General features: G+C 44.5%; 1 gene segment (V, D, J or C); it reads left to right on the forward strand.

The window, feature by feature from the left end:
• Nucleotides 1-9,538: 9,538 nt before the first annotated feature.
• Nucleotides 9,539-16,119, forward strand: part of LOC105072264 (immunoglobulin kappa variable 2D-26-like) — an 80,177-nt gene continuing 73,596 nt past the window's right edge. The window contains 2 exon segments of the V gene segment in view: nucleotides 9,539-9,686; nucleotides 10,136-10,444. Of these exon segments, the coding sequence occupies nucleotides 9,638-9,686; nucleotides 10,136-10,444 (358 nt within the window).

Below are 16,119 nucleotides of genomic sequence, written 5' to 3' on the forward strand. Positions count from 1 at the left end.
GAGCCCCAGTCACGTGCTGAAACCAGACACTTACTTAGAGGTTAAGTGACTGACAGAGACCCAGGCAGGATTCGAACTTGAGACTTCTTTCTCCGAGCCATTTCCTCTCTTCACTTTCCACACTGCTCTCTTCATTTTTAACTGTGTAAACTACTCTGATGCAGCATGTTTCTCGTATTCATTTTGTCTTCCCAAACATGGGAAAATTTTTATTAAAAAAATAAAGAATCTTATAAATGCAATTTTTTATTATTATTATTATTATTATTATTATTATTATTATTATTATTATTATTATTATTATTATTATTATTATTATTATTATTAATTAAAGAAATGTTTTGGAAGAATATTAATACAGCCATTATAAAGATAGAACAATTAAGGCTAAGTAGGGAGAGTTTAAAGTTTTAGACCCCTTTTCAATTGTTTGATAGCTGGTCTTCACTGCATGTAGGCTCTTCAGACAGGCAGGGAAGCCTGGAAAGTCAGGAGGCCCTAATGGCTGACAATTTCTGCAGGCTCTCTGCAGTCTCCATTGGCCGGGTGTGTGCTGCCACCTTGTGGTGGGATTTGATGTCTCCTGGTCTCCTTCCACCTGCACCTCCCACCAGAGGAAGTGCATCCACCAAGCAAATGTTGGCCCAGTGGCAGTTTCACCCTCAGGTCCTAACTCCTGGGGACACGGAGGTGAAAGGAAAGGAAGAACTGCTGACTTTTGGGGGCTTACATTCTGGGGTGCGATGGGGGTGGGCAAAAAATAAATACAGAAAAAAAGCAAGATCTTTTTACATCGTGTTAAGTGCTGTGAGATGAATCAAGACAATAAAATGTAGCAGCTGGGGGGAGGGGACCGACCACAGCCAGGGGGCAGGCAGGGCCACTCTGAAGGGCATGTGTACGCCAAGAACCGGGCGATGAGCAGGAGTCAGGCCCGGGCAAGGAGGTTCCCAGGAAGAGGGAGCAGAATGAAGGCCAGTGGGGCTGGGTCACAGTGCGTGGCAGGGAGAGTGCCTGAGGGTGGCGGTTGAGAGGCGGGTAGGGGTCAGACCACGCAGAGCCTTCTAGGACTTTCCTTGGACCATGGGAACCACAAGAAGGTTCTCAAAAAAGGGAGACGTGTCTGCAGTGCCCCTTGGGGCTTTTTGCGTTTGTGTCTGGACTTTTCATGAGACCGAACAAGCAGATACAAAGGGCCGTGCTGGGAGCTTCCCCAGACATTGTATAGAAATCCACGTGCTGTAGCTGTATGTTTGTATCATCCAGGGAATTTTACAAAATGCTGAAGCCTGGGTACAACCCATGGGCAGTTACATTGGAAGATCTGTGGGTGGGGCCCAGGGCTGGGTATTTCTTCTCCCAAAGATTCTCTGCACCACCAGGGTTGAGACCACATTGTATCGGGGAAACTCGGCCTTGGCTGAAGATGGCCAGTGAGAGATGGCTGTTAAGGTGAGGGTTTGAGAGGGTCCGTGGGAGTTCTCAGATGGTGGACTTGGTGTCTGCAGACCGTCACTCCCACGGGCAGTGGAAGGAGGAGAAAAAAACACACTGCAGACCCCTGAGTATTTTTTTTTAAGCTGAGGTGTAACTGACATATAACATTATGTTAGTTTCAAGTGTCCAGTGCAGTGATTCAACATTTGTATGTATTGTGAAATGATTGCCACAGTAAGTCTAGTTGACATCGTCACCACCCACTGTTTTGAAACATTGTTTTCTTGTGGTGAAAACTTTTAAGATCTACTCTCTTAGTAACTTTTAAATGCGCAACACAAGATTATTAACCATTGTCATCATACTGTACATTTCATCCCCATGACTTATTTATTTCATAACTGGAAGTTTGTACCTTTTGAGCCCCTTCACCCCGTTCATCTCCCACCTCCTCCCTCGGCTGCCTCTGGCAAACACCAGTCAATCTGCTCTATTTCTATAAGCTTGTTTTTTTTTTTTTTTAAGATTCCGTGTATAAGCAAGATCATACGGTAGGTGTCTTTCTCTGACTTATCTCACTTCAGCGTGATGCCCTCGAGGTTCATCATGTTGTCACAAATGGCAAGGTTACCTTCTTTTTTATGATCCCTGGGTATTGATGAGAAAGAACTGGGATGAGTCTGGACTGGACTTGTGACATCTCACTCCTGGGTATGTATCCAGAGGGAACTCTAATTCGAAAAGGTAAATGCACCCCAATGTTCATAACAGCACTATTTACAATAGCCAAGACATGGAAGCAACCTTCCATTGACAGATGACTGGATAAAAAAGTTGTGGTATAGATATACAGTGGACTCAGCCAGAAAAAAGAAAAAAATAATATAATTTACAGCAACATGGATGGACCTAGAGATCGTCATTCTAAGTGAAGTAATCCAGAAAGAGAAAGAAAAATACCATATGATATCACTCATATGTGGAATCTAAAAGAAAAAAAGGACACTGTGAACTTACCTACAAAACAGAAACAGACTCGGTGACTTGGTAAACAACCTTATGGTTACTGGGAAAAGGGTGTGGGAAGGGATAAATTTGGGAGTCTGAGATTTACAAATGCTAGCCACTATATATAAAAATAGATTTTAAAAGTTTCTTCTGTATAGCACAGGGAACTATGTTCAATATCTTGTAATAACCTTTAATGTAGAAAATATGAACGCAAATATATGTCTGTATATGCATGACTGGGACACTGTGCTGTACACCAGAAATCAACACATTGTAATTGACTGTACTTCAATTTTAAAAAAAAGTGACAAAATGACACTCAACGACTGCATGACTGAATTCACTACCAAGGAGAAAAAGGAGGCACAAAAAAGGCCAAATTGGAAGGAAGCCAAAGCAGAGCCCTGGGGACCAGTGGTCCTGGGCAGGGTTGGGGTGCACTCTGGTGTCCCCTTGTGCACCCATCCTACACTCACGCATCCCTCCCTAGCCTGTCTCCCAGATACCTCTTCTCTTCCCAAAAGTCTTGATCAGAGCAGCTGCTCACAGCCCTGAAGCCAGGTGAGAGGCACCTGCGTTCCTGGCAGCTGGCTTTCCAAGGGGACACCCTCACAGGCGCCAGGCTCTGGTGGATGACCCATCAGTGCTCTTGTGACTGCAAGTGCCAGCAAACCCAACCAAGAGCTGCTACAGCAAAGATGGAACTTGTAGGTTCAGGTGACAGAGCATTCAGGTGCATGGCTTCAAGTGTGGTTTGACCCCAGAACCAATCACTATAGCCGAGGGGATGCAAGGCTCTGATTGGTTCGGTGTGAATCACGGTCCCAGTCGGACTGAGAACCACCATCAGAAGAAAAGAGCTGGGCATCAGGGGAGAAGAATTCACTAGAAGAAAATCATCAGGTGCTGCTCCTCTCAAGTCAGGGGCAGTGAATGCTTACGTGACCCAAACAAGCCAACGTTCCCTGTGCAATATTACATAAGTTACATGTGCTCCATATAGTTATTCGCAATTTTTAAAAGTTATGCCCCATTTATAGATAGTATAAAATATTGGTTACATTCCCTGTGTTGTATAATATATCCTTGAAACTTACTTTATACATAATAGTTTGCACCTGTTAATCCCCTACCTCTGTTTTTCCCCTTCCCCCCCTCCTTACTTGTAACCACTTGTTTGTTCTCTATATCTGTGAGTCTGTTTCTTTCTTGTTATATTCACTAGTTTGTTATTTTTTTAGATTCCTCATATAAGCGATATCGTATAATATTTGCCTTTTTCTGTTTGACTTATTTCATTTAGCATAATACTCACCAAGTCCATCCATGTTGCAAATGGCAAAATTCCATTCTTTTTTATGGCTGAGTAGTATATATATATCTCACATCTTCTTTATCTATTCATCTGTTGATGAATAGTTAACTTAGGTTGCTTCCATATCTTGGCAATTGTAAATAATGCTGCTACAAACATTGGGGTACATGTATCTTTTCAAATTGGTGTTTTTGCTTTTTTCTCATATATACCCAGGAGTGGAATTGCTGGGCCCATATGGTAGTTCTGTTTTTAGATTTTTGAGAAACTTCCATACAATTTTCTGCAGGAACTGCACCAATTTACCTTCCCATCCTCAGTGTATGAGGGTTCCCTTTTCTCCACATCATCACCAACATCTGTAATTTGTGCTCTTTTTGATGCTGGCCATTCTGACAGGTGTGAGGTGCTATCTCATTGTGGTTTTGCTTTGCTTTTCCCTGATGGTTAAGATGTTGAGCATCTTTTCATGTGCTTGTTGGCCATCTGCACATACTCTTTGGAAACATGTCTATTCAGTTCTTCTGCCCATTTTTAAGTCAGGTTGTTTGTTTTCATGATGTTGAGTTGTATCAACTGTTTATATATTTTGGATATTAACCCCTTATTGATCATATCATTAGCAAATACTTTCTCCCATTCAATAGACTGTCTTTTCATTTTGTTGATGGTTTCCTTTGTGGTGCAAAAGCTTTTAAGTTTAATTTAGGTTCCATTTGTTTATTTTTGCTTTTATTTCCTTTGCTTTAGGAGACAGATTCAAAAAGACATTGCTACGATTTATGTTAAAGAGTGTTCTATGTTTTCCTCTAGGAATTTTATGCTTTCTGGTCCTATATCTAGATCTTTAATACATTTTGTGTTCATTTTTGTATATGGTGTTAGAGAATGTTCTAATTTTAGTCTTTTACAGGTAGCTGTCCAGTTTTCCCAGCACCACTTGTTGAAGAGGCTGTCTTTTCTCCATTGTACATTCTTGCCTCCTTTGCTGTAGATTAATTGACCATAAGTGTGTGGGTTTATTTCCAGTCTCTCTGTTCTTGGTCTTGGCTAAATTAGAAAAAAAAAATGCCTACATTTCTCCTGCTAATATCTATGAATCTGGAATTGTGACTAGAGATCAAGAAAAAAGTTAACGTTTAGAGATTTCAATTGGACCTTGTGATGGTACCAAAAGGCAGCTAGATCCCTCAGCTCATGTTTTCCAGCTAAAAATAATAGGCAAAGAGAGAAAAAAGACAGGAAGGAAGGAAGGAAGGAAGGAGAGAGAACAAGAAGAAAGAAGATTTAAAAAAAGAAGAAAGAAGATGAAGAAGGAGGAGGAGGGGAAGGTGGGAAAGTAGCTGAGAAAAAGATGGAAGGAAGGAAGGAAAGAAAAAAAGAACAAATGAAGGGAGGGTGCAAGGAAATTAAGCAAGTGGGAAAGCAAGAAAGGTTGTTAAAGCAGTTTTTCCAGCTGCAGCAGGAGCACAATTTAAAATGGAAGGAGGCGGGAGAACACAGCAGGAAGCTCCGAGGTCCCTTCCTGCCTCGTCCTCACTGCCCAGGCTGGCTGAGGGTCCGCTGTCTCACCCACCTGCTTACCTGGGGAAGTACAACTAGCTCGAGGCATTTCTGCTCTCACCTCTTCTCCTTAACCAGCACTAAAGCTTCAAAGAATCAGCCTCTCAGTACAGGATGAAATTAGAACCTCAGAAGCACCCTGGAAAGTCATTAGCAGCTGGACAAAGGTAACCGAGAACAGAGTTACAGAATTAGGGAAAGAGACCGAGCAGAAAGCAGGTAACTTAATTTCCATGATCAGACAGCAGTGCAATTTAACACTTGTATTAACAGCCTCAAAAGCTTGTCAAGGAGAAATAACCCCCAAGTTGTAAGAACTCCTAAGGAAAAGAAAAATGGAAAGAAAAACAAAAACAATTTTGTTTTTGAAAAAAAGATACCTTTTTCAAACTAATCAGGTTTGTAAAACCGTTATCCTTGCAAATTCGTCACCTGTAGGCAGAGAAGTCGGATAAAGCAGGACATGGCAGCTGGACCAGTGAGTGCTAACACTTCGAGCTTCGAACCCTTCTCACCTCCACTCTTTCTGTCCATCCAGGGGGTTCTCCAGGGGGTTCTTTCTCACTGTCTACTCTGCCGCTGGTGCCAGCTGTTGGGAAGGGTAACCCCAGCTCCTAAGTTGACTTTGGAGAGCCTGGCATGGTGGCTCCCAAGCCTTGTTGGTTGCAAGTGACAGCAAACCACAGGTAGCGTCACCTGTAGGGGCTGGTCCCACCCTCAGAGATCTGATTCTGGTGGTCTCTAGTGGGATCCAGGCAATGATCTTTGCAATGAAGCCTACGGTGCGATTCTAATGTGCACCGAGGTTTGAGGACCTTTCAGGTCCCTGGAGGCAACCCAGTTCTTTAAATTCATAATCGATGAAGTTCAGGGACATAGGTGGAGTTTTCTGAGGGTTTTATCTGAAGATGTGTAAGGAGGCACTTTCTTGTATCATAGCTCAGAGGGTCTCATCCTGGTGGGCTGAGGAACAGCATCTTAGCCCCCACTGAAGAGCCCTCACTGAGAGCCCCTGCAGGGAGAAGCCTGGGGACTATTTTTGTTGGTTTCCTTGTCTGTTTCAGATGTGGGCACGGCACAGTATCAGATTCTAGCACACACAAAAAACAGACAGACAAGGAGAAAGCATATCCAGTAACTCCATAGTCATAAAGAAAAAGGAGACACTAAACAATTATCTGGAGATGATGCATAGACCAGAGATAAAACCATTGACTGTGCAGGATGCAGGGAAAGCAGTGGCAAGTACAAAATATGTAGCATTAATCTAGACTTTAAAAAGAATAGAATCCTCCATGGAACACCTAACCAAGTAATTAAAATAGTTGGAAAATCAACAAATCAGTCAGCCCTTGCAGAAAACTAATTGTAACAGGGCAAAAAAAATCAGAAAAAAAAAAAAATTGAAACTGGAAGGAATATGAACCCAGGAATGGAAACTAAGATCTGATTCGTTATTTAAAAGTATGACTAAAATAGTTTGGCTTGATCAGCCAACAAAGAAGAGAAAGAATATTATGAGAATATTAACTTGTTTTAAAAAAGGCAATTATCATCATTTTAAAAGGTAATTATCGTCCTAGAAAAATCATACTTTCTTCAATGTTATGTATCAGTTCATGTAACCGTAACTGCTACAAACTACCATGCAAATTAAACTGCTTGAGAGTCCAAACTGTCAGAAAGTATAGCTCTTGGGTCATAAGGAAGACGTATTCTGTCCAAACTTGGAAGTTCCCAGAGTGGGTGACGCCTGGGGGATCCCCCCCAATGCTGCCATTCTCTCCTTCCCACAACAGAGGGCGCTGTTGCCACCATCCCTTCCCATCCGATGGCTGCTGGTCTAAGTCCCAGTATGGGCAGGGGGCCTCGCTGGAGGAGGGTGGCTCTGTGGTGGCCCCTGTCCCATGTGTGCTCCTCCCTGGATTCCTGAGGCCCCAGCTCTTTACAATCGGTCTTCTCTGACATTCACCCAGCCTCTTCCAAATCTGGGAGATGCACGCTGCCTCCCATCTTCCCAAATGCTGTGCCCAGATAGACCGCTTAGTCTAGCCATCTAGGAGCCACCAGTCATTGCCCTTGTCCCTACTCTCAAGAATCTCAAGAACCAGAAGCTACTTCTTCCCTTTTCCTCACGTAAGCCACTCCTGACCACAACCCTGAAGTTTTCCAAACTCTCCCGTAAGAGTGGGCCCCAGTCTTCAGGGGCTGTCCATCCACCTGGCATTTAGTTCCTCTGACCCTCGCACGCAACGTTTACTGCTTCAGGCTCTTAAATACAGGTGACTTGTTTACTAAGCCTTTGATGGGTATTGACTCATCCTCCCAAGAAGACAGGATGACGACCCATTTTCTTCTTTGATCAGATTATAAGAACAAAAAGGAAACATGATACAAAGTCCAATGCCCTGTGCCTTGTGGGATCTGGGGTTGTAGAGTAGATGGTTCCTACTTTCTGGAAGGTTCACTGTCTTGAACAGAATGTAAAATGTGTACAGAACAACCATGACACAAATGTAACTCGAATGTGTTGCTCAGATCCCAAGTCCTCTGGGAGTTCCAAGGAAGATACTGATCAGAGGGATCAAAGCAGCCTAAGGAAAGGGGCAGCAATTAAGCTGGGTATTAGATAACTTTCAGAATATTTTAAAAATTTTATAGTATTTAAAGGAAGAAACAGTTGGGATTCCAGACAGGTGCATAAGCAGGAGACAGTGGAGAGACTGTTATTAATAAAGATTTTGGGGCCATTCTTGAAACGGCTTTTGTGGAGTGACGCCCTCACTTCCCTTGGGTATATTTCTAAATATGCAAGTATTCAATTGCATAGGGTTGGTCTTAGTAAACACTAAACATGTTTAGTAAACGGTTTATGGTGATAGTGAATATATTTGCACTGCACCAACTGCGTGTGAAAGTTTCAGTTACTGTAATCATTCCAGTACTTTGTGTCATCGGACTTTTTATTATATTCATAGCAGTAGATCCTGAAGTGATATTCTTTATATACCTTCAAAATTAGTTTTCATCAGAGATATGCATCAGAAAATCTCCCCAAGACTTGACAGACTATGAAAACTACAATCACTGCACTGTTACTGGCAAGGTTGTAAATGTTTCTTTAGCTCCGCGAGGTTCTTGCTTGGTGTTTCCTACATGGATGCAGTCGGATGGTAGCTGGGGTTGGAGGCATCTCCAAGGTAACGCGGTGGATGTGAGCTGGGTGCTCATCTAAGGCAGGTAGCCTGTATCTGTGAGTGCTCGGCTCAGCTGTGTGAATCGTGGTACAGCTCCAGTGGCATCTCAACCTTCCCGTTTTGAAGTGGCTCAGTGCCTGCTGTTCCTCTCCGCTTGCTGTGCAATATTCTAAGTGGTAGAAAAAGTCTGTGCCTTTAACCAAATATTTGACTCAGGTATGGCCGTCGATTGGTGGAAACTACCAAGTGTTAACAAAACCTCTTCTTTTCCTGTCTCCAGTGCTAAATGGCCATCACAGAGTAGTTTGTGTTTTAAGAATAAACATAATTTATTTTACAATATTCTCTATTGAAGAACACCTTTAAAAAGAACTAATCTCTAAAAAAATAAGTAAACATAGGCTTAGAAAATAAAGAGACTGGAAAGAAGACAGAAACAGAAGAATGCTTACTTCAATTTACCTGAAATTCAGTCCAGGTAAACCCAAGCTACTGTGAGTGACGGCAGAGTGACAGCTTCCTTGCTTGGGGGAACCTACTGCTTTGAAAACTGTCAGAAGGAGGCATCCAGAGGGACAATGGGACATATCCTATATTTTTATCCAGAGAGAGATACATGTGGAGCTTAATCAGTTGGGCATTTAAGATAGTCACCCATTTTTCCTATATGTGTTACATCTCAATTAACATGAAAAAAAGAATGAATCCAGGGTCTTAAAAAAAAAAAAACAGAATAAAATTTTAAAAATCAACTATTTATGGAAACTCATCCCCATGAAGGAGAAGTTTAATGTGACTGAGAAAGTTCTAAGAAACCAGAAAAGTGATGGAGAAAATAGAAGAATATTTCACTGTGTGCCTTTATCCTTTATGCAGCATAGATTTCATTTCCATTGAGGTTGTCGGCTTTTCTTCAACACAGAGACATTTTATCTCAGTTTGCTCACAAGAGAGGCTCCTCTGTCGTGCCCCAAGAATCTCCCCACACCGCTGCCCCCACCAGAGCATTTGCATGTGGCTCCCTGGGGAGGACCTTCCCTGGCAAGTCCCAGATAAAAGCTCAGCTCTAGCCTGGCTTTGACTCATCAGGACGCATCAGTTCCGACTGCTGAAAATGAGGCTCCCTGCTCAGCTCCTGGGGCTCCTCCTGCTCTGGGTCCCAGGTAAGGATGGAGGGGAGATGAGGAGGGGAATGGGGGTGAGCTCTGGGGGCACCACTGCTCCCTGTGTGCTCTGTCTGCACATCACATGTGCATAACTGGTCCTGCTGATGGGCGTGTGATGTTTGGATCTGTGAGAGTGAGGAAGGTTCCTGAAGGAACGAGGACTTGTGCTCTGGTCAGGACTGTGACGGGGGACGTGGGGTGGGGTAGGTGATGTTTACAGGCCACTTTTCTCTCACAGACGTCAGGTTCATTATTGTGGTTGTGCAGTATTGTTGTATGAATCAAAAGCACAAATAATGAGACTGAAACGAAGTCATATTTTTGATAAAAGTATTTTGATAAAATATTTGGACAAATATTTTGATAAAATAAATAGGAAATTAGAAACAATGAAACAGGCTGCTACAATTTGTATGTAACTTGGTACTTCTCTGTCATTACTTTAGGGTCCAGTGGGGAAGTTGTGCTGACCCAGACCCCAGGCTCCCTGTCTGTCACGCCTGGGGAGCCGGCCTCCATCTCCTGCAAGGCTAGTCAGAGCCTCGTACACAGTGATGGAAAGACCTATTTGTATTGGCTCCTACAGAAGCCAGGCCAACCCCCACAGCGACTGATCTATCAAGTTTCCAACCGTGGCTCTGGGGTCCCAGACAGGTTCACTGGCAGCGGGTCAGGGACAGATTTCACCCTGAAAATCAGCGGGGTGAAGGCCGAGGATGCTGGAGTGTATTACTGTGCTCAAGCTACACGTGATCGTCCCACAGTGGTACAGCCCTGAACACAAACCTCCCTGCCTGCAGTGGCCCAGCTGCCCAGTGTGTCGTTTCTCTGGGGGCCTGACAGCAGACTCTCTGAGTCTGTATAAGAAGAAGATGTTCGACATCCCAGGGGACCAGGTCGCAGCTGAGGGCTCAGGCCACGCGTGCTCCTGCTGCTCCGCAGGTGCAGCCCCGCCAGCGGCACAGCCTGGTCCCGGCAGAGGCAGCAGGGACCTGAGGGGCCCGGGTCCTGTGAGCCGCCAGTGGTGTGAACGGGAGGCTGAGTGCAGCCCAGCCTCCTCCTCCTGCCTCGTCTCCTTGTGTCACTGAGACGTATCCAGTCTAACAACCAGACCAACGACCCTGACACGTGGCACCAAAAGTCTAATGCACGTGGGGAGTGAGCAGATTGGGGTGTATTTTTCACTGGAAAATATCTGTTAATATCAGTAAATTGGTATTACCCTCTTCTGCAATTTCCTCCTTCTTTCCTAGTTACATGATCTCCTCCTGTAACCTGTTAGAGAATGTGCTCTACACGCGCTGCGTTCAGGTGACATAAATGAGAATAATCAGTAAAAATATTTAATTTATCAATATTCAAATAGACTTTTTGAAATTCATAGCAAGAGAAGATTTCAATGCCAACAGGCTTTGTTTTGCCTCCGTTACATTTTTCTGAGTGAAAAGAGAGATTTTGTCATTTCAAAAGTGACCTTTGAAAATAAAAGCAAAAAAATGAATGATGGAGGGCATAAAGTTTACCCCGCATACCTGAAAAAAATATCTAAGTGATAGAATATTTTCCTTTTTACTCCCAATTTGAAAAATATAAAGACTAAGCACTCTAAATACTGCTTTAGCCAAGACAAATTTGATATTCTCATAAGAAAAGTTTTCAAACAATGAGTAAGTTCATTACAAGTTTGTTATCATTCCCAGCACATGGTCGTTAACTGGAAATAAACCCGAGCAATGTATTTTAATTGGAAGCGTATATAACATGCGTGCGCTGTGTGCACTCTACGTACAGGAAAGCTCCAGAGTGATAGCGGGCCTGGTAAGGGGTCATTCCACACCCACGTCGTAACACAGGAGGGTGGAATTACAAGGATGGATCAGTCAGTGGAACAACATGATCAGACTTCTGGTTAAGAAAATAAAGTATCTTACAGACGATTGCTTATTCTAGAATTGTGGACTCCGTGGTAAGTGTAGTTAAAATTCGAATGTTTCAACTGCATAAGGTTTGAATGTGTGTGGATTAAGACACATAGAAAGAAGAAGACTGAAACTCTCAAGTAAGGAATTTGAGACACATATTACATTACTTAAAAAGAGTAATGCATCACTGAGTTTAAAAGAGAGTGTGGAATGCACTGGGAGAAAAACAAAATGGAAGTGGGGAGTCACGCTTTGCCAGACTCATCTGATCCCTCACAGGATCCACAGCACCTAGAGACACAGCGTTTCCAGGTGTGAGAGAGGAGACACAACCCAAACCTGACAAGGAATCCTGCACAACAGTAACATCCCAGAGGGCTTCATCCTCAACAAGGAATGCTGACAAAGCAATGATCTCAGAAAGTGAAGGGGGACTTGGGGAGAATCTTGACCCCCAGTCTCTCCCGTGGTGTCTAGCGTCCCTCAGTTCAGACACACAGACATTTTTTTCTCAATTTCATAAAATGTAGCAGAAAACGATCACTTCATGAGCACTAATTCCCCTGGTAACATAGAAAATTCTTTGATGCCTGCTGGTCCACTGCCACAAATGACCGCAGATGGCAACAGCATCACCATATCCTGCAGACTCTCCAGGCAGACATGTACTTCTCCTGAGAGTCAGAAACTTGGTTACTGCAAAGACCAAACTGCGTGACAGGTGCAGGCATTTCCCAGATTGCTCACTGTGTATAAAGATTAGAGAGCTGGCTAAACATTTCACCCTTAGGTCAAAACCTATTCATTCTTGCTATCCTGGCCACTGTTTCAAAGTATACAGAATATCGTAATGGAGAATTTTTTAAATCACCCGAGCTCATTTGTAAGCAGCCTCATTTGTATGATATTGTACTTGGTAAGATCAATGGATTCTCTAGTTACCTGTCTATTCTTATTTGAATTTCCTCACAAAGTACATTCCTTGATCCACTGGTCTCTCTTAGTTTTCTCTGATTTGGGTAAACCACAGAGTTTGTGAGTCCTTGGACAGTAACGCCGTCTGAGTCTCAGTGGGCAGGAAAGGCAAAACTCTATCCAGATTAAAGCCAGTCTCAGGAAGGACGCAGCAAACTCCCTTGAGGAGGGAGTGACGCGGGGAACAAAACCCCACCACGTGGGTGTCTCATCACACAGAACTGACAGCCGGGTACTGGAGGCAAACACCACCAGACAGGCTTTTCTAGTCACAAACCGCTTACTAACAGCCATTATAGACATCAAAGTACTATCCTCTGACCACAGAGCGAAAATTACAGTAGAAGAACTTCTAACATGTTAACCAGAATTTTCAGAAATGAAGACCTGATTGAGATAAAGGGTTGTTTGTTTGGAATTTTTTAGGACTGCAGTGGGGGAAGCAGAAATTGCAGAAGCACTTGAATTGTGTTCTGTTGGCTTAAATACTGGTGGAAGCTTATAAAGTCTTATAAAGGCAAAAACCTCAAACACCACAGGCAGTTACATAGGTTGATTGTCAAAATTATCATTGGAGCTGGCAAGAAGGAAGGGTGCTTGTTAAGAAGGAATTGGTAAAGGTCTGAAATGGCTACATGATTGCAAGAGGGGGGACCTTGAGGCTACAAGGTTACCGTGAGCACATGACGTCCCAAAACGTGTCCAGCATCCTTGGGGGCTGAGGTTTGACAGCGTTTGGAAAGTTCAGGCTCTCAGTGGTGCAGAAACCTGTCTGAGACCAGATCCTCACAGGCTGCCCATCTCCATCTTGTGAGCCCGAACTATGATTCCTCCGATGTAATTTCAGCCTGTCATCAATGGCCTTCCTCCTGCAGTTGACTGTGGTCAAGACTAGGGACCCATGGAGGCCTGGCCCCCACCTGGACCTCATCTGGGCTCTTCTCTGGCAGCATAAGTTACACTTCCTTCATGCATTCTTTGCTATTTTCTATTCATTCTGATTTTTTTAACTGAATTTAGGCTATAGAGCATTGCTGTTCACAAATAGAGCAGACGTGGCTGCTGAACAAAGAATTCCCTACTTTGTTGTGTGTATTTTTTCTCCATCTTTGATCAGTGACATCTCTCAGTCTGTACCTCCTGCCTTCTGCTCTGCCCTTAATCTGTGCAACTGCCACAGGGAAGTTCAACACTCACAAGCCCCAGTTCACACAAGGGGACTTTACCCCGTCCCTCCCCAGCCCTATTAAGTACCAACTTTCTGCCTCTCTCAGCCCCGTCTGGTCCAGCTTGGGGCAACCTTGTTCTACCTGGGGTTTCCTTCTGTGATTCATAAACTTTCTCTCAAATATTTATCTACTTGGAGCATCAACAGACTCCAGATAACACCTATTAATTAATTCCACCTCTGCTCCCTGGGGTGACTGCATGCACACAGGGAGTAGGCACGTGAAGGGCCAAGAAAAGAAGGAGTGAAGCCTAGAGAGGTGAGCCCTGCTGAAGTCTCCTTAATGTCCCCGTCAGATTTGCTGTCTCAGAAGCAGCTACTCAGAAGCTAAAAATCTGAAAGAAAGGTGATGCTGAGAGGCTGAGGCCAAGCAGAGCTTGGGGCAACTTCAAATGGCCAGGGGGAAGCATGAGCCCCAAGGACAGAAAAGAAGGAGGGACCCTGAGTCACACCAGAGCCCTCAGGCAGGAGGCCCCACTCCGGGAGAAGAGATGAACCCGGAGCAGCAAGGAACCGTCCACCCTGAGGACCAGCCCCCAAGTAGCGCATCCCTGACTGGATGAAGGTGATAAACACCTAGCGTTTCAGCACCAGCCTCAAAAGTCAATACTTCCCAGAGGATAAAGTCATTCCAGAGCCTAAACTCGTCTCTTTCATTTTTAGGGTAAATATGTGTGTTAATCTACCTAAATATTAAGTATATAATGTGCAGCCCCACGTTTATTAAAACACGGAGGCCTGCAGTATGAAGGGGGAAATAGGCAGTTTAGGAAAGGCAACCGAAATGGAGGAGAAAGGCAGTCAGGACAGATCCAAAGCACGTGCAGACATCGGGGCCATTGCTTATTATAAGCTTAACATTCCTTGTGACGGGTGTAGGATTTTTCATGAAACAGGAAACTATGAAAGATAAGCAATAAGAATTCGGTACGTAAAGTAACAGGAGGTCTGTGAGCTTCCCGCAGCGACGCGGGGGTTATGAGAGGAGTCGGCAGGGATGGGACCTTCTCCCAACACATCTTTCTTCCTTTACACTCTGACATGAGGTGGCAGGAATTCTGCGCTGCAGTTACTCAACAAATAAATACACCCCATCCAGAAGAACGAGGAGCAGGAATTTGTGTTCCTTTTTCCTAGGGGATACCTAGGAAATGGAGAGAATCTCCTCGAGCCTGAGCCACACTCTCAGGTGATCCGGCGGGAGCTTGATCAGGCCACGGAGAAAGCTGCTTCCAATACTACGTGAAAATCTCTCCTGAGTGTCAGACGTGACCTAATTTAGTGGCAGAATCATTTCACAAACTGTAGGGTCACTGACTGCCAGGTAGAAAGAAGAAACAGCCATTCATTTTTCAGACCAAAGACTGTGAGAAGTGCTGGACCAGAGGGAGGACTGGGAGAGGCTGGGGGAGGGGAGAGAGAGCTGAAGGAGGAAGGATGCGCCAAGGGACCTCCCGAAGCCTGAGACACGCAGCTGCAGGAACAAAGGCACAAGTCCTAGTCTGCAGACACTCAGTCAATACAGATTTTAAACAATTTAAAATTTTCAGTAAGCATAGGCTTAAAACTTCATTAAAAGGCAGGAGACACTTGGTTTCAGGGAGAATGAAGAGAGTGTCCACATTGTCCATGACCACCGGGTGGGCACCTGTCTCATGAGCACTAAACTGAGTGAAGTTGAGAACCAACCGGCACTGAGACCTTGAAGACCAGCTTCCCTGTGCAGCCGTCACCCTGTCCTCCAGGGACAGCCCAGGGCAGCTGTCGGATGCCAGGGGGACAGACTAGAGCCCAGGGTGCTGCACAGATGGGACCAGAGCAACAGAAGTGTGGGGTAAGCAAGGCCGGCTGAACCCTGGCACCCACGCCCGATGCCGCCCCAGTCGCTCCAGTGCTGATGAGAGAGCCGTGAGCAGCAGATGCCACTGCCGCAGAGCTGGAGCCCAGACTGCCTGGAAAAACCACAGTTCTTGTGTCACTGAGATCTAACTGCAACAAGGCATCTCTGTGTAAGGTGACAACGCTTTCGGATAGCATCTGGTAACCAATTATGACCTTTCGTGGGCATCAGGAAAGAAAAGATGTTTGAAAATGTGCAGAGAAGAGCAACATGTTGCCCTAAAAATGATCCTGTCAACCACAGGAACAAGGCTTCAGGGTGTTTCCCAGCAGGAAGCCGCTGGACATGGCAGGCACCCCGGAGGGGGCTGTGCCTCTGGGAACAACGGCAGCCGTCCAGGCCGACTCTGAGTATTATTATTGCTGTTAGTATTATTACTGCCACTGCTTAATTCTGTTCGACACT

This window comes from Camelus bactrianus, chromosome 28 (genome assembly GCF_048773025.1).
Source record: "Camelus bactrianus isolate YW-2024 breed Bactrian camel chromosome 28, ASM4877302v1, whole genome shotgun sequence".
Taxonomy (NCBI): Eukaryota; Metazoa; Chordata; class Mammalia; order Artiodactyla; family Camelidae; genus Camelus; species Camelus bactrianus.